The sequence below is a fragment of the Hyperolius riggenbachi genome, chromosome 8, assembly GCF_040937935.1.
Source record: "Hyperolius riggenbachi isolate aHypRig1 chromosome 8, aHypRig1.pri, whole genome shotgun sequence".
Classification (NCBI taxonomy): Eukaryota; Metazoa; Chordata; class Amphibia; order Anura; family Hyperoliidae; genus Hyperolius; species Hyperolius riggenbachi.
The window spans coordinates 129,597,793-129,621,180 of record NC_090653.1 but is presented as its reverse complement, the minus strand read 5'-3'; the positions used below and the strand labels follow the sequence as shown (position 1 = coordinate 129,621,180).

Here is a 23,388-nt window from a genome sequence, read left to right as displayed (position 1 = left end):
CAGACGCCTCCTGATTTTCTTCCCCGTCCCCTTAGGGCAATACATGTAGCTAAATGTTCACAGGGCTGACCTGAAACTGATGGCCAGCACTGTCATGTTCATTTTGGCGAGCAGAAAATGTATCTGGCCTAATGTATTGTCAAACAGATAAATTCTCTTTGTCCTTACTGTTGTATAGACATGCAAATTCAAACTGAACTAAGGAGCTTGGCTAAACACTAGGCAGACCCCTCCCCCAGCACCAAACCTATAATAAAGAAAGAAACAAAGGAATATATAGCCAGAAAGAGCTCTGCTATTCAAGACCCCCACCCAAGCCTATTTGAAGGGGAGCGACAGAATGTATCTAATCCCTGTGGTTAGAAGCATCCTGTATACAGATTTCCACTGCCCACAAGACAAAGAAGCCAGAACACAGCTGAATGAAAGTTGCTATAAAGGGAAGGTTATCTGTGCTACTGAACAGCAGAAATGGATGCAAAGTTGTGCAATAGAATGATTTGGCTCTGCAGTCTTAAAGAAGGATAAATAACTACCGGTAGCTTGTTCTTTGGATCTTTGCGGAAAAGAGGATCTCTAGTCACAGTAGCAGATATTAAAACGTACAAATAAAACAAATCCAAAGCCTTTAAAGTGAAGATAAGAAGTATACTTGGGTGAATAATGCTGGACATACAAGGCTCGTTTTTGCCGCTCAATTCTCCCGTTCAATCGTTTCGCCACTCGATTCTGCAGCCGATTCTCTTATCTTTTAGCATTCACTGCTATCACAAATCGATTGTCGAAACAATCGAGCGGGAGATCGAACATGTCAGAAATTATCGAGCCATGTAAATGGCTAAAAAACGAACCGTGTATTCCCAGCATAAGGGTGGCCACTAACTATACAATTTGCTGATTGTTTACAAACGATTCTTCACACGAACGATCAGAAATGATTGTTTGGGACCACTAATAGACAAAAGTCTAATAACCAATCAGATTAATAAAATCGATCCAAAAATCGGATCGATTTCATTCATCTGATCAGACTGGTTAAGAGATATTTGTCCATTAGTGGTCCCAAACGATCATTTCCGGCCGAAAACGGCTGTATGCATGTTGGATTAGTGTAACTGTAAAATTAGCTAAAGGCTCACTATACACCAGAAGTTCTGGACGTGCAGCTTTGCTTTCAAGGACATAAAGATCTGATCTGCATATTCAGGAGAGATGAATCTTGGGAAACCAGTTGCTCACTTACAGGTGAATTATTGCAAACACCAGTTCTATGAAGGCAAAATTATGTGAAGACACTGGCCTCGATTCACAAATGCGTGCTAACTTAGCACGCCTAAAAGCTTTGGGCGTGCTAACTACAGTGCTAAGTAGTTAGCGCGCCCACAGCTTTTACTCATCACGTGCAAAGACGCACTAGGTGAGCCTATAACTTTGCACCAGGTGTGCCCGAATTGTGCAACGTTTCGGGCGCACCCGATGCAACATTTTTGGCGCACCCGGTCACCGTTCCGCGTGCACCGCTAAACTTTGCACGTGCTAACTTAGCGGGGCCCAAAGCCCTTTAGGCATGCTATGGGCTTTTTCACAGGCGTGCTAACACTTAGCATGCTTTTGTGAATCGAGCCATCTGTAGCTGTTAAACCTAATGAGATGACATAGAATTATTGCAATTACTCCATAAACATTCAGAACCATAGCACTCCCTGTGGGTTCACAATAACTCACCGGACATTAGCAGTAAAGGTGGCCATACATCTATCAATTTTCTGGCTTGAATGACCATCCAATTTGAAAATTGTATCGAATGAAAATAGTGCCGCAACAAGTTCACCTGATCAATAATTTTTGTGATTTTGGACCAAAAATCAGTCAAATACATAGATTAGACATGCTGGAAAAATCTTGGTGGAAAGTGCTGTAGTAGGTGGGCAGTAAAAATGGCATTCAATATTGCGTATGCAATGGACCCCCAGCTGCTGCCCCCCCCACCCCCCACTTCCCTGATAAAGCAGTAGAATAATAATACTGATTTATCAGGGAAGTGGGGAGGCATTTCCCATTTTTTTTCCCGCCTTATCCCTGCACCATCTCCACAGAACAGCGCTCCTTTGTGAGCCTGATCACCAATGAAAGTTCCAGATGAAAATTTATGAGAATTAGTACCGGCCTTAAGGCTACCAAAAACAGCTTATGACATGTTTTAAGTCACCCCAGGACAGAAGTCTATTGTATGCATTTATGATTACAGGTTGTCAGAGGGTTAGAACACGCACACACCCATGCTGCAAGGGTGCAGCTGGTTTAACACGGGTTTTTTTTGAATGAACAATGAAAACTTTTGGGGAAGATGCACACCGTTAATACAGAAGTTAGTAATGGACAGTATATAAATATTTTTTTAAATTTTAAAAAATCATCCACAGATTATAAACTCCCTGTGACTGTTAGCGCCGTGGCCATGTTACCTACATGGAAAGGTCATCCAGTACAAGAAAAAAAAAAAAAAAAACTATACTGTTCCCACTGTTAAGTAGCTTTAACAGTTGTCAAGGGCATTGGAAATGACATCAAATTTCTTTTCCTAAAGCCCCACCTAGTGTTCAACCAGAGTAATGCAGACAGCAAGTCCTCAAGTCACCTCAATGTGCAGATTACAGGTAGGTCCGGTAATTTTCCCTCCAGCGACATCTGGTGTCCTACGTGCAGAGTTCATCAGCCAGCAAACTGCACTAGTCATGCTACCCATTGTATTGCTACTACATTATACACAGGGCTGGATTTGTACTTTTTGCCTCCCTAGGCCAGTAGTCAACAAACCGCCCCCCACCACCTCATGTGTGTGTACACGTGTGTGTATGCACAATATTATATCACAGATTGTGAGCTTCACTGAGGACAAACAGTGACGTGTGTGTAAAGTGCTGCAGAAGAGGTCAGTGCTATATAAATACATAATAATAATAATAGACATTTGACTACTATGGTAGGATTCGATTTTGAGCTCCTCTGAGGACAGTCAGTGACATGACTGTACTCTGTAATGTGCTGCAGAATATATCAGTGCTATATAAATACATAATAATAATAATAATAATAATAATAATATGGTAGGATGTTAGACTGACTATGGTAGGGATTAGATTGTGAGCTCCTCGGAGGACAGTCAGTGATATGACTATGTATTCTGTAACTACAGTATACAAATGCTTTATAAATATGGCAAAATGTTATGCCGATCGATTCCACGCTCGATTCTGTGGGCGATTCTCTTATCTTCCATTCATTTTTCTTATCTTTTCCCATTTTCCTCCACAGGGCTGTGGAGTCGGGACAATTTTGGGTGCCTGGAGTCGGAAAAAAATGCACCGACTCCTAATGAATTTAAACTGTAATTAAAATAGAAAACATGATAAAATGTTCTATTTCTCAGATAATAGACATAAATATTTTATACATACAGTAATAGCTGTGCTTAGTCCACAAAATTGAAATAAACCAATTAAAATTAGTTACTTCTGCTGCTTCAATAAAGCAGTCCCCGTATCTTTAAATTCAGATATACACGTCTGATTGTGACTGTATATATGATGTGTACACAGGAATCTCTTATATACGAAAGAACATCTATGCTGTAAGTATAAAGCCTGATGTGTAGCTGTGTCACTAATAGAGATGGTCAATGAGATGGAAATAATTCTGCGTTAATTCTGATTTATGCAAATGTATGCACCCTTTGCTCATGAAATCAAATAATTTGATATGTTAAAATTTGGTTTGGTGACTACGACTTAAATGGTACCTGAGAAGGATGAAAAGAAAAGTTTTATACATACCTGGGGCTTCTTTCAGCCCCCTTCAGGCTAATCAGTCCCTCGCTGTCCACCTCCACCACCTGGATCTTCTGCTATGAGTCCTGGTAAATCAGCCAGTCAGCGCAGTCCGGCCACATGCTGCTTCCACAGCCAGGAGCGTTCTGCACCTGCGCAACAGTGCTGCGCAGGTGTAGTACACTCCCGATGGCGGAGTGTGTGCATGCGCACTACGACAGACTGGCTCAAGTACCTGGACTCATAGCAGGAGATCCAGATGGCGGAGGAGGACAGCGAGGAACTGATTAGTCTGAATGGGGCTGGAGGAAGCCCCAGGTATGTATATGCACTCTCCACAGAGCTGCAGGGAATCCACTGAGAATGTTGTGCACATTGAACACAGAGGTGTTGTCTGTCACCCATAAACCTGGTTCAGATTGTGCATGAAGAATGTGTAATAGAGGAAGAATCTCCTTATTCCCCTGCAGAGTACCTGCACATCACTCTTACATGTACCCACAGTTACATTGCCTAGGGCCTGATAGAAGTTCTTTGTTCCGGTCTGTACCTTTTACAAGTACTCTTACCAAGTACTAGTTTTAGTCTATGACTAAAGGGAATAAATAAGGCAGTCTCCATAGCCTTCTCACTTCAGTTGTCTTAAAATTCCTAAGCGTTGGCAGTTAAGAGACGAATTTCATGTTATATACCTTCAATCAACAAGATTGTAATATGCAAATTAGAGGAGTCGGAGGAATCCTAAACTGAGGAGTCGGAGGATTTTTGTACCGACTCCACAGCCCTGGTCCTCCATGCGGAATAGAGTGCGGAAACGATCGGGCGGGAGATCGGACATGTCGTAAATTATCTATGGAGCCATCTAAATGGCTTAAAGAGAACCCGAGGTGGGATTTAATGAGGTTAGTGGGGCAGAGGCTGGTTGTGCACACTATCACCAGCCTCTGTTGCCCTATCGTGCCATATGGTGTGCCCCCAGGACCCTCCTGCGCTCTGCTATGCCCAGCGCCGTGCTAGCGACACACTGCGTGTCGCTAGCAGGCTGTTTACTTGAGACTGTCAGCGCCGCTCCCCTGCCTCCTCTGTATCGGCGCTACCCGCCCGCGTCCCTTCCCTCCAATCAGTGGGAGGGAAGGGACACGGGCGGGTAGCGCTGATACAGAGGAGGCGGGGGAGCGGCGCTGACAGACAGTCTCAAGTAAACAGCCTGCTGGCAACACGCTGTGTGTCGCTAGCACGGCGCTGGGGATAGCAGAGTGCAGGGGGGCCTGGAGGCAACCCATATGGCACCATAGGGCAACAGAGGCTGGTGATAGTGTGCACAACCAGCCTCTGTGCCCCACTAACATCATTAAATCCCACCTCGGGTTCTCTTTAAATGGCTCAGGATCGACTCGTGTATTCCCAGCATTAGACCACGATAGGGATTAGATTGTGAGTTCCTCTAAGGACAATCAAGATGCAAAAGAGAGATGGGAAAGGAAGATGAGCAAACGTGGAGGAAAGGATAGAGATAGGAAGAGAAAGTAGGAGAGGAGCACACAATGTGGGGGGGGGAGGTCAAGAGTGTTGAAAAAGGATAGAAATGGTGCACAAGATGAGAGAACAAGGGAGGGAAAATGTGAACGGAAGAAAAGTATGTGGAGTGACAGATTGGGAAATAAATCAGGCAAGGCTGGCTGAGACAATATATTAAGCAGTATCTGGCAAGTCAGTTCATCTATACAGCTACCTGACTGCGTTACAGGTCACTTTCATCTCACATACTATGTCTGTTCTTATTGCTGCCTGACTGCGGGCTCCCCTGCACAATCTGCGAGTTTACAGCTCTGCTTGCCGAGTCGCCTCTCCTTCACTAACTTCCCATCACTCACTGCAGAACTGCAGATCAGCAGCAGCCTGGTGGCTCAAAGTCAGATTGAGCGGTGCACGCAAGTATGTACAGGAAGTGGGCACTGCTTGCCAACATGTGTATGCAGTGCTGTGAGCAAGGGAAGAGAGAGACAAGCAAGGGCTGCATATCACTGACTTCATGCAGATGTGCCAGTAGTCAGGCAGCGATACAGGACACAAGCAAAGCACCGCTCAATGGGTAATTCTAAAACAGCTGATTAGCTGTCAGCTGCAAAGTCGCCCTTATGCAAGCCAGGCCTACCTGGCCTGCCCACAAATCCAGCCAGGGGCGGACTGGCCTGGGGGGAAGGGGGGCAATCTCCCCCCCCCCCCCCGGGCCGCCTCCTGTGTCCTGTATCAGGGCCGCTCAGGACCACGTTTTACATCTATGTTGGTCCCACAGCGCTCTTTAAACTGCGGGACCTTCTTGCTCCCTGTTGTGGCTGCTGCTGTGACTGGCTGCTAGGCAGCAGAGGTCCTGCCCCCTGCCTGCAGACACAGTCAGTCAGCGAGTAGAGCAGAGGCGCATCCAGCGCGTCATTTGAAATGGCAGAGGGGCTGCTGTCCCAGTCCTGCCTGATGTCTGCAGCTTTCCTGCGGTGTGTGTGGAGTGCCAAATGTGCCCTCAGTCCCAGCCTTCTGCCGCTTGCTTGAAACACAAAAGGACAGGGACACTGGCCATGCATGCAGACTAAGCTCCGGACACTCTTCCTGGTAAGCTGACACCAGGGCCGGTCCTGGACTTTCTGCTGCCTGAGGCAAAGATCGTGAAGGCGCCCCCCCGCCCCCACCGACCCCCCGCCCCTCCCTCCCTTTTCCTTAAAACAAGATTAAAGAAGACAGCTTTAGTTTCTGCTCTACAGTGAACTATCACATACCTTGTGATGTGCAGGCCCTGCATATACAGGCTGGGGCCATGCATTGCAGGGGGTATATATCATCCTGTTGCTGGTAGTGTCTAGTGTGGTATTGGTATATGCAGGCCCTGCATATACAGGCTGGGGCCCTGTATTGCAGGGGGTAGTGCTTGGCTGCATATACCAATACCACACTAGACACTACCAGCAACAGGATGACATATACACACCCCTGCAATGCAGGGCCCCAGCCTGTATATGCAGCCTGGCCTGCATATACCAATACCACACCCACTAGACACTACCAGTCTGTCTACCACACATTCCAAAATAAATACCAGTAAGTCTGACTACCACATTTATATATCATTATGATGACGTCACATTACAAAATGCAAAAAAAGGAATCCGACCGACCGTGAAAGGAGAGCGCAGTGGCGGTTCCAGCTTCAGATTTTTGGAGGGGCTCAAAGGCTGGCAGGCAGGGCTCACGCCCAAAAATGGCATGGGCACACACCAGAATGTGGGCATGGTCATGAGTTTGAGCTCTGCCTTAGTGTTTACCCCCAAAATACATGTAATATGACAGCATTTCACCAAAAATACACGTAATTTGGCAGAGGTTCCTCCAAAATACAGATAATATGGCAAACCGCTTAAAATGTACATATTGGAGGTAGCAAAGATCGGCGCACACTGCAGCTGGTTTACTATCAGTACAGGCACAGAGTACCCGCTTATACTGTACATACTGGAAGCAGCAGAGATCAGCACACACTGCAGCTGGTTTACTCTCAGTACAGCCACAGAGTCACAACTTATACTATACATATTGAGGGTAGCAGATATCAGCACACACTGCAGCTGGATTACTACCAGTTCAGGCACAGAGTAATAGCTAATACAGTACATACTGGAAGAAGCAGATATCAGCACACACTGCAGCTGGTTTACTATCCGTTCAGGCACAGAGTAACAGCTTATACAGTACATACTGGAAGCAGCAGAGAGCAGCACACCCTGCAGCTGGTTTACTATCAGTACAGGCACAGTGTCAGAGCTTATACTATACATATTGGAGGTAGCAGATATCAGCATACACTGCAGCTGGATTACTATCAGTACAGGCACAAAATCACAGCTGATACGGTACATATTGGAGGTTGCAGATATCAGCACACACTGCAGCTGGTTTACTATCCGTTCAGGCACAGAGTAACAGCTAATACAGTGCATACTGGAAGCAGCAGAGATCAGCACATCGTGCATCTGGTTTACTATCAGTACAGGCAAAGAGTCAGAGCTTATACTATACATATTGGAGGTAGCAGATATCAGCATACACTGCACCTCGATTACTATCAGTACAGGCACAGAGTAATAGCTTATACTGGAGGTAGCAAAGATCGGCGCACACTGCACACACCCCATGAAACTAATGCCTCTCTCCTTCCCATGCCACTAATGTCCCCCCTCCTTCTCCCCCATGTCACTAATGTCCCCCCTCCTTCTCCACATGCCACTAATAATATCCCCCCCTCCTTCTCCCCATGCCTCTAATGTCCCCCTCCTACCCATGCCACTAATAATATCCCCCCCCCTACCCATGCCACTAATAATATCCCCCCTCCTTCTCCCCCATGTTGCTAATGTCCCCCCTCCCTCCTCCCCATGTCTCTAATGTCCCCCCTCCTTCTACCCATGTCTCTAATGTCCCCCATCCTTCTCCCCCATGTCTCTAATGCCCCCCCTCCTCCCCCATGTCTCTAATGCCCCCCCTCCTTCTCACCATGTCTCTAATGCCCCCCCCCCCACCTTCTACCCCATGTCAGTAATGTTCCCCCACCTTCTACCCCATGTCTCTAATGTTCCCCCTCCTTCTACCCAATGCCCCTAATGTCCCCCTCCTTCTCCCCCATGGGGGGGCTGTAAATATGTACATTACAGCAGCCGCAGGACGGGAATAAGGGTTTAAAAAAAAAAGTCCTCTCAGCGCCTCCGGGCCCTCTGTGGTGGCTGGGGGGCTTACAACTTGCCAACTGGGGCTTGAGCTCCGGCAAGCCCCAGTGTATCGCCGCCACTGGCAGAGCGGCCTGAGCCTGGGGCAGCAAACTGACTCACCGGTGATGGTGGGGTCCGGCGGCGATGATAGCGGAGGGCAGGCGTCGGGCATGATCCAGGCCCAGCATCTTGCGCTGGCGGGCAGCTGCAGGCGGCGAGCTTGTTCCTCCATCTTGCCGGGGCTGGTTGGCAAAGGCGGGCTCATTGTCACGGTCACGGGCAGTGACCGTGACTACTATCATGGCGGGCTTTCGGTCTTCCGGTCCTGTATTCTGCCTGGAACCCACCATTAAGCAGGCGGAGGCAGCGTGCAGGTGCAGCCTCACAGAGGCCTAGTAGGCGGCAGAGCTTGGACTCAGAGTCCGGCATGGTGGGTGGGCCGCGGGCGGCACGTAACGTGGCAGGGCTGGCGTGCACTGTGCACCGGGTCAGTCACTCACGATTGACGCTTCGGTGTGCAGAATTGAGGCTATCAGGCGGGTCGGGCGGGGGCGGCAGTATACCAGCACACACTCCAGACTGAGCAGTCTCTCACGAAGGCAAAATCCAGGCCAGTCACTTCCTCCTTATGCCTCCTGCTGCCGCCCCTCCACTTCCTGCCGCCTGAGGAACCCGCCTCACCCCGCCTCATGGGCGGGCCGGCCCTGGCTGACACTTCCTCTCCCCATTTGTCCAGCCTTGTGCTCACACAGCTGCCCCCTCCCCGTATCTCTGTCTCTCTTCTATGTGTGTAACCCTTTCACTGCTGGTGCCCTGTTTGCCAATTTAGCTTGTTGCAGCAATGGAAGTTTTGTTTAAAGTTTGTTTAAAAGTAAAAAGGTTTCACTAACCTGGGGCTTCGGCCACCCCCTGCAGCCATGCTAAACGATCCTCCGGTCCAGCGCCGCAGCTCAGTTTTATAATCGCAACCCAACGGCCACTGCATCTGCGTGGCCCTGGCCGTACGCAACCTTGTTCATGTTCGCCAAACCAGGAGCATCCTGCGCAGCTGCAATATGTTTTCTCTACATGAATGAATGCGTGCAACGAGGGCTGTGCAGGTGCAGTGGCTATTGATTTGCAAGTCGGCGAGATGGAAATGTAGCCACTACAGGGGACTGGGGGATCGTTCCAAGACAGCGTGGGCAGAGGGCGGCAGCAGGGGCCTGGCAGAAGCCCCAGGTAATTGATTTTTTGTTTTTAAGTTATTTTAGTCTTCCTTCAAGTGTACCAGAGACATTTTAAAATAAAGGTTTTATACATACCTGGTGCTTCCTCCAGCCCCCTCCGCACCAATCGTTCCCACGCCACCATCCTCAGCCTTCTGCAGCTCTGATACCGTAACTTCCTCCAGTAGTGGCCAGTCTGCGCAAAAGAAGTGCGCCGTCTACGTCTCCGGCAGCCGCAGACTGGCCACGACTAGAGGAAGTCACGGGACCTGGTGCCGGCGATAGAGAAGGCTGAGGACGGCAGCGTGGGAGCGATCAGAGCGGATGCGGCTGGAGGAAGCCCCATGTATGTATAAAACTTTTATTTTTAAACGTCTCTGGTTTCCTTTAAGTAAACCTAATGTGGTCAGTGTAATTTACCAAGGGCTTCTACTAGCCCGCTGTAGTACTTCTGGTCCCTCTCTGCTAGCCATTCAGCAGCTGTTCCCTCCGAAAGCTGCATGTGCCTCCTCAATTGCGCTCCCAAAGCTGGGAGCATTCTGCATTTGCACAGTTTGTAAAAATTGCTACTGCGCATGTGCCAAATATTTCCAACTATGGGAGCGCGATCGGGGAGGCATGTGGCCGCGTATGTGTAATAGCCAGTAGCTGACTTAGTCTGGCAGCTTTCAGAGAGGCACAACTGCTGAATGGATCAGACTGGAAGCATGCATTTGAAATCGGTGCTGGTAGACTTGGGCGTAGGATACAGCCGGTATATGGCTGATCCTGCTTCTGCACAAGTCCGGGCCGTGTTAATTACTATTCCCCCTCCAGGCCGCCATGGATTGTGGGGAATGAAATAATTCGGCTTCCAGAGATTGCTGGAGACCGAATTATTGTGTTTTTAAGCAACTTCAGCTCAGTCTTCTGACGGCGCCGACGTTACTCACTGAGCGGCGCTATAGGACTGATTCCTATAATAGTCTATGGTGGCGCTGGCTGCGCCCAAATCTAGCAGCGCTGAAAAGCACTGCTCTGGACTGTAATGTCAGCAAGGGGCCTGAAGGACTGCAGGGGGCTAGAAGAAGACCCAGATAAGTTACACTGGGCACCTTAGATTCACTTACGGTATCCTTTTAAAGGGAACCTTAACCGGAGGAAAAAAGAGTTTAACTTACCTGGGGCTTCTACCAGCCCCCTGCAGCCGCCCTGTGCCTGCCCAGTCACTGAACAATCATCTGGTTCCTAGCAGTGCCCTTCTTCCGGCCAGGCGACTCGACGACCACTGCACATGCGCAGCCCTGGCCGTGCTCCCTTCCTTGGAAGTGTTCTGCGGATACGTAGTAGAGATTTGGAGTGGCTGGATAGTGTACTGGTTAAGGGTCCTGCCTTTGACATAGGAGACCAGGGTTTGAATCCTGGCTAGTAAGGAGTTCAAGGCAAGACTCCCTAACACTGCAGGATGGCCTCCTGAGCACGTCCCAGTGGCTGCAGCTCTTGAGCGCATTGAGTCTGACAGGAGAAAAGCGCTATACAAATGTTTCGATTACTATTATTATACATTTCCCGTCCACGCACGATCAGGAGATGCACGGACTGGGGCCGCACATCCAGAAGAAAAAAAAGTGCTGCGGGGGACCGGAGGATCGGTATGTCCCGGTGCGGGGGCCCGGAGGATCGGTATGTCCCGGTGCGGGGGCCCGGAGGATCGGTATGTCCCGGTGCGGGGGCCCGGAGGATCAGTATGTCCCTATTGACATCATAGCATCATGCAGTTGGCCCCGCCCACATCATTTTATGACCACGCCCCCAGGGCCTATGGGTTGTGTTTTCCCCCCAGGCCAAAAGTTCCCAGTCCTCCCCTGAATCTAGCCCTGATTATACACAGATGAATCTATCTTAACCAGTCATTTTGCCAATAATATTTCATTTAAAAAGTGGTTTCCTAAAGATACATTTCTAGAATCATCCTCTAAGGATTAAGCCACACTATACTCGCTTTTCTGAGCGCTTTGTGATTGATTAGCACTAAAAAAAAAAAAAAAAAAAAAAAAAAAAATAATAAAAAAAAAAAATCGCTCCCATTCACTTTCATTAAAATTACAGTAAAAACAATGCAAAAAAAAAAAATTGCTGCGATCGCGTACGCGAAAAATCACAGCGATTTTAATGAAAGTGAATGGAAGTGGTTTTTAAAAAGTGCTCAGAGCGCTAATCAATCACAAGCATTCAGAAAAGCGCTTCTAGTGTGGCTGAGCCCTAAATGTAATCTATTTCTATACCAATTTTTATTCTTCAAAGACTTTTCGTAAAATAATCCAGGATGTTATACCAGAGCTGTGGCTTCTAAGCTGTCAACTGATGACTAATGCTGTATGTACCAAGAGTGGTAATGGTTTGACCAGTCCGGTAAATTTGCCAATCACATGCTCAGCCACGCCCATTACGCTACCACAGCTGGGAACATTCTACATCTGCGCAGTTTGTACTGCCCAGGTAAAGCATGCACCTGGCCACAGAAGCACGATAGGTCCACACATGCGCAGTGGATTGCGACTGGGCGTGTTGACATTTACAGATTTAAACCTCCCTGGTATTCAATTTCCCCATGATTCCTGTGCAAAAAAGTGATCCAATTAATTTTCATGACCTTGTTTTTCTGTAACTTGCCAAAATGTGTCAAGCAAGGGTCTAGTATGCAGTTCAGGAGAGTATTAACGTGCATACACCAATACCACCAGGGAGCTTGATGCAAAGGACTGTGCTGGGCTCTCTTTCTGACAGCTTTATTTCATATTTAGTTGGGTGGGATTATATTGCATGGCAGGGTTTTATTTCTGTCAGCATCACCACAAGTAGCAGCAAGGAGATCTCTTCATGGGGGTCAGAGATCGCAATAGAACTGAAAAAAAATAAAATCAAACCCACAATCAACCAATTTCTTACCCCACTGTTACACATTGGCCCTCCACTGGCTAAGCGACCCACGAGCGCTGTTAAAAACAGCACAGGAGAGTTGGGCGCAGAAGAAGACGGAGCTTAAAGAGACACTGAAGCGAAAAAAAAAATATGATATAATGAATTGGTTGTGTACTATGAATAATTACTAGAAGATAAGCAGCAAAGAAAATATTCTCATACTTTTATTTTCAGGTATATAGTGTTTTTTTCTAACATTGCATTATTCTATAATATGTGCAGATTACACAACACTCAGCATTCAAAATGATTCTTTCAGAGCAGTCTATGAAGTAATGACATCTCCTCTGGCAGAGGAAAAGTAAATAGTCCAGGAACAGTTGAGATAAAAGTCAGATAACAGCCCTCTCCACGACTAACTTAGTCTGAGAGCATAATGGCTTGTTTGCATAGAGATAACAACTGGAGTTTCTCAACTCTTCCTGTACTGGAAACAATTACACTGATGTATCTGATCTTAATGCTTTATTTCTTAGCTGTACTACACATACAAATCATAATATCATAATTTTTTTTTCGCTTCAGTGTCTCTTTAAAGGGAACCTGAAGCGAGTAAAATTATTTAAAATAAACATGATGTAGCTGCAAATGAATATTACATACTTACCTCACTGTCAGTTCCTCTAAGAAGCTCGCCATTTTCTTCTTACAGTGATCCCTTTCAGTTCTTCCAATATTTTCTCAGAACTGAAATATACCAGGTGCTGTCAGTTATACATCAGCAGCTGTCAGTTACAACTGAATGCGCAAGGTAATGTCCATGTTTCCTTATGGCTCAAGTGGGTGAGATTAGTTTAACAGTGTGCTGACCAGGAAGCGGTTATGGGGTAATGGCAATTTTTAAAATGGAGGATGGAGAATTCCAGTGATCACAGTGGACAAACAGGACGCAGGAGAGAATGAGATTGAGTAGACTACACAGGAGGTAAGTATGACCTGTGTATGGTTATTTTTCATTTTCAGTTCAGGTTCTCTTTAAGTTACTTTTAAAAAACAAACAAACTTTAATTCGGCCGCCAGCAATAGCTGGAAGCCGAATTACATTATTCCCCACCATCCACGTTATAGCAATTAACGCCGCTGGGACTTGTGCAAGAGCAGGGCGAGCCATATATCGGCTGTATCCTGTGCCCAAGTCTCCCGGCGGCGTAGTCATAGGTACGCACAACCCATACATGCTTAAGACAAAGGTCTCCTGAAGCGGTGTCTACTGGCACTGCCTCTACACAGTTCAGTGATCCTAATTTTGAAGGCCATCTGATCCAGCGCTGAAGTTAAGCTATCCTTCTACATGTGATCGCTGACGCCCAGCTGCGCTCAAGTGCAGGAAGCGCGATCATAAAAAGGGTGCACAGAAGCTCACGTTCCAGCTGGGGTCATCTATCATATGGAGTGGAAAACATTAGCATGGAGGACAGCGGAACTTCAGCGCTGAATCAGATAGATGTCTAGGGGCTGGATGAAGCCCCAGGTAAGTAAAGCTTATCCTTTCGCTACATCATAGCAGCATCCTCTTCTGTGTTAATGTACATTTGCATATTAAATCTGGAACCGCTGTGCTACAGTATAGTTATTTAACCTCCCTAGCGTTCAATTTCCCCAGGATTTCTGTGCAAAAAGTGGTTAATTAATGTCAAATAATTTTCAAGTTTTTTTGTAATCCATTTTTTTTTTAATATTGAATTCAATACAAGTTATTGCATTGAATTACCAAAAAATCAAATAGTTTGCCACCAGATGTTGATGACGCTGCGTGGCCCTGGCATCATCAGTGGCTGGATAGTGGGCTTTCCTGGGCCTGATGGATGCAGGTTGGTACACTGAGGGTAGTTCAGATCACTACCCACAGTGTGCTGGCAGGCATCCATCAAGCCCAGGGAAGCCTACAGAAGCAGAAAAAGCTAAGCTGGCGGCGCAGAGCAACTAGAAATCTCCCTGGCAGCATGGACGAACCTGGCTCGTCCATACTGCTTTGCAGCTAGTTTTAGCTGGACGAGCCAGGCTCTTCCATACTGCTTTGGGGTGGTTAAAGGGATAATGAAGTAAGGAAACTTACTTCAGGTTTATTACATACCGGAATAGAGGGAAGGCTCTGGATACCATAGAGCCTTACCGATCCATCCTGTTGTTCCTCCACTGTTCCTGGTTGAAGTTACTCATCCTGCTAGGACTTCAGCACTCCTTGGGCAGCTTTCAGAACTTCTCGCATCCCAAGTAGTTCCAAGACAAGCATATTCTTACTACACTCTTCAGATCTACTCAGGGACACGATTCGTTTTAAAGGCTGCCCAAGGATGAACAACTTCAAACAGGGATGGTGCAGAAACAACAGGACAGACCGAGGATCAGAAAGGCTCTATGGTATCCAGAGGCTTCCATTTACTTAGCTATGCATCAAACCTGAAGAGAGTTTCCTCACTTTAGGTTTCCTTTCAATCAAACTAGATCTACATTTATGACTACAAGAGCAGTGTTTATAAACAAGGAAGTTCATTTACCTGCATTTTCTTCTTAACAGTTTCAAAGGGGAAGGACAATGTCTGTGCTATACCAGCAGCCAAACAACCATGTACAAAATTCTGGAGAATGGTTAACTGGCCACCAGGCACCTGCCAAATCCTGCCCAGACTGACATCCATGAAGAAAAGACCAGCAGAAAACGGAACTGCCCCTGGTAAAACAGAATAATATGATGAAAAAAATGTTTCTTTATTACAGAAGCCTGAAAACAGAAAGGTTACTACAGGCCAGCAGCTATATGTCTAATACGCAAACACAAGATGATCTATTCAAGTGAAAATAGTTGTTGGTGAAAAAAAAAAATCCCACAGTTTAGATGTATACATCACAAGCATTTTTACCTGGAGAAATAACCACATTCACAGCTTTGACTTCTTACCAGCAAAAAGGAACTGGGTGGGTCAGGTTTCTGATTGGTAAGACGGCACAGTGGTTAAACGATATGCTAGTCGACTAAATAAATCTATCTTTACTTACCTGGAGCTTCTTCCAGTCCCTAGAATGTGTGTGTTCTCCCAGGTCCCACTGGCAGCCTCTGAAGATCGCTGACCCCCGACAGGTTGGTGTCTTCTTTGCCCATGCGCGAAAAAGTCACTGGGAGCATACTACACCTTAAAGCCACACGTGTCCCTCTCCCGGGTCCCGCTGGCAGCCTCTGAAGTAACAACGACCCCCGATGGGTCAGCATCTTCTGCTCAGCCATGCACAAAAATCACCAGGAGAGTACTGCGCCCCAGGTAAGTAAAGATAGATTCGGTCATATCTTAAGTGGTTAGAAATCTGGCTTTGCAAAACTAAAGTTTCAAGGCACTGCATGGAGTTAGTAAGTTCTTAGTATTGGATTGATTCATCCTTGAGCGCCGCTTCAGCTACCGCGAAGCTTCACTAGCGTAGCCGCTATTCTGTTAATTAAAATAGTTACTATGTAATAACCATGTTAATGTAGCGGCCGTGCTAGAGAAATAGCACTGTTGTGATACTTCAGCGGTCGGATCTTAAAGGAGCACGCGTTGCTAATAAAAGCGCATAATTAAGTAAGGCACGCTACGCTGCAAGGAGCGAGCATAGCAGCCGCTAATTGTTTTTTAGCGAACACTGCTGAAGCAGCACTCAGTGATGAATCAACCCCATTGTCTGAGTAGATTTCTTATGTGCACTCTGTAAATGCTAAAGAAATGAGGTAGGTAAGTTTTCTTAGCAATATGGTGTGTAAGCAGTGTAACACACATACACAAAATGAATAGCTGAAAATATTGTGTATGGCAGGTAATAAATAGTATTGCCAGGCAAAAGTGCCTCTTGATGGAATCTGAAGTGTGGATTGGTGTAACACAGGGAGCTCCATCACACACAAAGCTCTGAACCGGTTGTATGGACACACAGCGAGCAGTGCATGTCAGAGTACTATTGTAAGCACGCTGAGATGTTTGAGAATGAATTTAGTGGCTTTATAACCTGTGCTTCCAGAGGAAAAATAATCATGTCATCCAAAAAAGTGTGCAGGACACAAACGTAGGAACTGTAGACTAGAGAGATCAGACTTTATGATAGCAGCAAATCAGCAGGCCCTGCACTAACATGTAGTAAGTAGCTCCACTCAAGATAGTAGGTGGCTTGTTCTTCAGCCTAATACACACTAGATAGTTCCCGTCTAATGCTGGGTACACGGTGCGTTCCTGCACTCGATGCCCCGCTCGATTTCTGAGCGCATTTCGATGATTGTTAGGTCGATTCTAATGCAAAGTATGCCAAATCGACCTAACGATCCATCGAAACAGGAATCGGACATGTCGGAAATAATCGAGCGGCCGGGAATCGAGTGCGGGAACGCACCGTGTGTATCCACCATAAGGTAGACAGTGAAGGATGTCTATGATGAAAATCCCAAGTGCTAGATCATTCTTCAAGGACCCAGACTCGGAAGCTACACACACTACCACAGCTCAGTCACAAAAGTAATCGATGCCTTCAACCCTCTCATCAATGTCTGCCCTTACTGTGTTCGTCGCCAACCCTGGCTGACCAAAGCTACTAATCAGTTGAAAATCTGCTATAGAGTAGCTGAACTGCATTGGAGAAACAGTAACAAGTAAAAATTTCATAAAAAAGAAAAAAAGCCTTAAAAAGGACTTCTGAGGCAAGGGGGGGGGGGGGGGGGGGGGGGTTAAACAGATTTTACTCACCTGGGGCTTCTTCCAGCCCCTAGCAGCCACCTCAGTCCCGATCCTCCTCGTTGTCCCGCTGGCCGCCCGTAATGATCGCGACCCCGCCGGCGAGTCAGCTCTTCTGCACCTGAACGGGAACTCATGTCTGCGGGTCCATGTCATCTGGCGTGTACTGTACCCAACAATTGCGCAGGCGCAGTACGTCCCAGATGACATGGAAGTATGGGCATGAGTGCCTGCGCAGGCGCAAAAGAGCTGACCCACCAGTGGTGTCACGATCATTACAGGCAGCCGGTAGGACAATGAGGAAAAGCTAAGGGCTGGAAGAAGCACCAGGTGAGTAAAATCTGTTTAACCACCCTCACCTCAGAAGTCCTTTAAACAACTTTAGAAATGCACTCATCAGGCAAAACAGTCCTATTTTTCTTTTCTAAGCACTTGTTCAACATTTTTAACTCCCTTATAAGTCCCCCTCCTTCTTCATGCTTATCAGCTGAAGAATTCGCAAAGTACTTCACTGAAAAAAAATTGACAAAATACGAAGCAGTTTTCCCATGCAGCCCTCAAATTCCATCTTCACCCTCACATCGACTGCTTTCTATACAATTTCTCCAACCACCTTTTCTTTGGATCCTATTCCCTCCCATCTCATTCCACAGCTATCGTCTTCCTTCATGCCTGTACTAACATAATTATCATTATTGTATTTATAAAGCGCCAACATATTACACATTGCTATTTAACCTATCCCATTCCACCGCAATGTTTCTGTCTTCTGTCCTCACTCAAAAAAAAAAAAAAAAAAGGCTGTTGTGACACAACTACTTAATAAAAGCAATATCTAGAGCCCATCACACTCGCCAACTACCGCCCTGGGTCACTTCTCCCATTTGAATCCAAATTACATGAATGATACATGCTAAACTGAGCCATTATTTATTTGCCAACTCCCTGCTTGATCAGTTTCAGTCTGGCTTTTGCTCTAACTGCTCCACAGAAACAGCTCTTACTAAAGTGGCCGATGATCTTCTTACAGGTAAAACCAAAGGCCATTATTCCATACTCTTCCATCTTGATCTGTCATCAGGGTTTGATACTGTCAACCGCACTTTACATCTACACATACTCTTATCTGTAGGAATAAAGGATCTTGCTGTCTCTTGGATATCTTCCTATCTCCCTCGCTGGACACAGGGGATGGTTGCAAAACATGAAAGATGCTCCACACAAAAGCTGCCCTATGGGAGGAGAATGTATAACATGTTCTACTTTGTACTTTAGAAAAGCATAGGGTAGCCAATATCGGGCTTTAATGGGAACACTGCCTACATGATCTATAATTGGATGCTGTTTGACTTGTACGGAGTAGGATTGAGGCAGACCTGGCCTGGTAATGAAATAGTATTAAACACCGTGGTAGCAAATACATACCAAGGATAGATAGTGAAACACCTCGATACAGTGATCGGAATCCTTCCTGATAATAAACAGTGAATAAAGCATGCAGAATTCCCTTATATGTAGGTTCCAGGCTGTTCTGCACAATAAGTCGGGTCTTGATGACATCAGTGGGGTAGATTGCAACTGCTGCCAACATTCCTGCCACGCCTCCAGCTACAATGGCTTTACTTGGAGAGATCTGTCCAAAATCATCCCTCAACATAACGGATATCCTGTGGGGAGGAAATCACAAACAATCAGTGCACAAGCATTCAAGCAATGGTCTGTTTGTATCTGAAATGTAAAAGTATTTTTATTAAAAAAAAGGAAGAAGGAAAAGAAGGAGAAGAAGAAGGAGAAGGAGAAGGAGAAGAAGAAGAACTGGGTATGAAAGTGAGGAGCTGGAAATGTTTCTATAAATCTTAGGTTCTCACCACATGGTACCCCAGGGGGTACTTTGGCAAGGTTCAAACTGGGTACAGAGCAGGGCTTTCCAACCCTGTCCTCAAAGCCTACCGGCAGGATCCGTTATGAAAAATTGAGATTAAAAAAAACAAAAACTCTAATTATTAGTATTTGTTAGTTAAAACATCATGCAATGTTTGTGAAGCATTACACAATTACATAGCAATACAAGCAAATATATATTAATTAATGGACATCTGAGGTGAAAAAAAACTGGTGAGAAAAACAATTGTATCTCACCATGTCACTTTGGTTGTCCTTTAAGGGGTAATTGAGAGGACGTAACCCAAATAAGGAGTACATATTGTTGATAAACCCTGCTGTATATAAACCACGGATATATAGACCTAAGCCAGTTTGCAAGATATCTACCGTAAAGCTACATACTCGCTGAAAGATAGCACACAACAATCGTACCACAATCCATCTTTCAAGATATCTATGCAATCTCATGTGAGCAACGTGATGTATAGATGGGCGATATGGTAAATTGATCGTTAAACGATGTGGAACTTGGGACAAGCGTCAGACTTTGCAGACACATCGTTTAATAATCATTCATAGCTCTGTACACATGGCTGACTATGAACGATCATCTGCCAATATGATCTGTCATGACTGTCGGTCGCTACATTTTTACCACAAATATCGAAACTACATGTCTGCGTCGCTCTATTTTTTTTCCACATGGGTATGAGGCTTAAAGGACAGCTGTAGTTAGGAGGTATATGGAAGCTGCCATAATTATTTCCTTTTAAGCAATGCCAGTTGCCTGGCTGCCCTGCTGATCCTCTGCCTATAATACTTTTAGCCATAGACCCTGAACAAGAATATGCAGATCAGGTGTTTGACATTTTTGTCAGATCTGACAAGATTAGCTGCATGCTTGTTTCTGGTGCTATTCAGACATTACTTCAGCCAAATAGATCAGCAGGGTTGCCAGGCAACTGTAATTGCTTAAAAGTAAATAAATATGGAAGCCTCCATATACCTCTCACTATAGTGATCCTGTAAAGTGGTCTGAAACTCTGACATAACATTCAATGAAAATGTGTTTTCCTACTTTTTATTACTCATATAGTTATCATATTTGCTTTTGTGCACAGCTAATATTGTCCGTTTATAAATTACAAGTTTCCAAAGTGTAGTTTTTCTTGCCCTGAAAGCTGGCATTGCATTTTATTATTTTTCTATAATAACTGCTTTTTATTATATATTAAAACCTAATTAGCTATTCTGAACACTGTGTGCCTGAAGCAGAGACAGTTTCTCAGAGTGTTTGTTTACATTCCAGAGTTGATACATTTGTGTTTAACAAGTAAAAAGGATACTGTTATCTACAGTTTGGATGCAGATTTGAAGCTGAATAGCAGAGATAAATTGCTTTGTTTAACCATTTCAGTGTTCTGCTAGAATTTTTTTATGGGATAGTAGCTGTCAAGCTATCAGGAATCTTTTAAAGCTAAGTAGAAATGCTGGCTTTCAGACCACTTTAACCACTTAACCTGCCTAGCGTTCTGGACGAGCTGAGGTCGTCCAAAGAAAAAACTTGCTAGAAATGTTCTGGACGAGCTCAGCTGCACTTTCCGCTCATCACCAAGCCTCGTAATGTAACTGTAAAGAGACGGGACTTCCGCGATGGAGGAAGAAGTGTTGCACTGGAGAGGGCCCCTGGGTGAGTAGTTCTATTTGCTCCAAGGGCTTAGACAGGGAAGGGGTAGAGGCCACCCGCACGCCGCACAGAAGGGGGATCCCCCCACCCGCAGAGGGGGATCCCCAGCCCAAAAGTGAGGATCGAGGGGGGGGGGGGGAGGGGAGATCGGGAGGGTGGGGACATCTGGCACCGTATACTCCTGGCTTCACCTGGCACCCTATACTCCTGGCTTCACCTGGCACCCTATATACCTGGCTACACCTGCCACCCTATATACCTGGCTACACCTGCCACCCTATAACTGGCTACACCTACGGTACCTCCCTATAACTGGCTACACCTGGCACCCTATATACCTGGCTACACACTTGGCTACCCATAACTGGCTACACTCCTGGCTACCCTGCCATCTGGCTTCATGTGGCTCCCTATAAATCTAGCTTCACATCTGGGTCTTATACTTATCATTGGCGTGCTGATCCCTTGTCGCGTACCTCTGATTGCTTCCCCAGTGCCGTCTTCCATGTCCGTGTACGGATTTTGCTTCTTCCTCAGTGATGACATGTCCCCCGCCGATCGACGTTGATGACACCAGGGTCACACAGCATCAACATCTCACTGCAAACATTTTTTTTCAGTTGACTTCAGTACAATAACCTGTATTGAATTCAATCTTAAAAAAAAAAAAAAAAGGAGGAGTTTTACTCACCTGGGGCTTCTACCAGCCCCCTGCAGCGGTCCTGTGCCCTCGCAGCTCCTCACTAATCCTCTGGTCCTCCGCTGCCAGCTAGTTTAGTTTTTGCCGACAGGCCCGTCAGGACTGGCCACGCGTAGCTTCTTCCGCATTCCCAACTTTAATTAGCGCTATTGCGGGCCGCAACACGTACAAAAATATGCGTTGCCGCATATTTATGCGTTCGTAGTGCGGCAACGCATATTTTTGTACGTGTTGCGGCCTGCAATAGCGCTAATTACAGTCGGGAATGCGGAAAAAGCTACGCGTGGCCAGTCCTGACGGGTCTGTCGGCAAAAACGAAACTAGCTGGCAGCGGGGGACCAGAGGATTAGAAAGTGGCTGCGAGGGCACAGGACTGCTGCAGGGGGCTGGTAGAAGCCCCAGGTGAGAAACTTTTTTTCGGGCTTAAGTGTCTCTTTGAGGACCAGACACTTTTTTCCATTCAGACCACAGCAGCTTTAACAGTTTATTGCCCATTAGGTGTATGGGGAATTCATAGAAGATTTTTTTTTTTTTTTTTCACAAGTTAGTGGAAAATGACACTTTGTTAAAAAAAAAAAAAAAAAGGAAATCAATTTCTGCTAAATTGTGACAAAAAATTAAATCTTCTATGAACTCACCACACACCTAACGCAATACCTTGGGGTGTCGTCTTTCTAAAATGGGGTCACTTGTGGGGTTCCTATACTGCCCTGGCATTTTAGGGGCCCTAAACCGTGAGGAGTAGTCTAGGAGGACTAGTCTAGAAACCAAATGCCTCAAAATGACCTGTGAAATCCTAAAGGTACTCATAGGACGTTGGGCCCCTTAGCGCACCTAGGCTGCAACAAAAAAAAAAAAAAAAAAAAAAAAAAAAAAGTCACACATGTGGTATTGCCGTACTTAGGAGAAGTAGTAGACTGTGTTTTGAGGTGTATTTTTACACATACCCATGCTGGGTAGGAGAAATAGCTCTGTAAATAGTAAATTGACGTCGCGGGTGGGCAGAGCCTAATGCCGGCAGATGCCGTCCCAGGACCCGACGCCGCTCGGCGTTACGTGGTCCTGGGCGTGCCACTTTGCCGCCGCCCATAGGTAGTGGGCAGTCGACAAGTGGTTAAGGCGCGTACACATGGCATATTTTTACAAGCAACGGGTCCGTTAGACCCTCCCGTGGAGCAGTCAGTCTGCCGACAGTAGCACGTGTGTACAAGCTGTCGGCAGACTGATAAGACTGTTTGACGGATCCACCGCGCGGGTCAAAAACAGTCTGCCGACAGTTTGTACACACGTGCTTCTGTCGGCAGAACGACGGCGGGAGGGCCTGACGGACCCGTCGCTTGTAAAAATACAGCGTGTGTACGCGCCTTTAAGCGGTATGTGTGTCTACATGGCTTTATACCTATGCCACTTGGAGCAGATTTTATCTATGCTAGTTTATTTTGACTAGTGGGCTTGATATTTACAATCAGAGCAGATTTTAAACTTTGATAGGTGTGTATTCACGCTCAGTTGAAGATCAGTACTCAATCCCTTAGTAAATAGTTCAGGGACCGAGCACTGTACAGACGCCAAGCTCGACAAAAGCAGAACACTAAATTTTAAATGGAAAGGTTGCCCACAAACGCGCTCCTCATTCTAATATCAATTTACTAATCACCTTACTACACTTTGGTTTTCTC

General features: G+C 46.1%; 1 protein-coding gene across 1 annotated transcript in view; it reads right to left on the bottom strand.

The window, feature by feature from the left end:
• The window catches only part of SLC25A43 (solute carrier family 25 member 43), a 68,361-nt gene that overhangs the window by 28,428 nt on the left and 16,545 nt on the right, over positions 1 to 23,388 (bottom strand). The window contains exons 2-3 of the mRNA XM_068251083.1: positions 18,864 to 19,105; positions 15,246 to 15,418 (exon numbers count right to left, since the gene is read on the bottom strand). Of these exons, the coding sequence (XP_068107184.1) occupies positions 15,246 to 15,418; positions 18,864 to 19,105 (415 nt within the window). The remainder of the gene's footprint in view (positions 1 to 15,245; positions 15,419 to 18,863; positions 19,106 to 23,388) is intronic.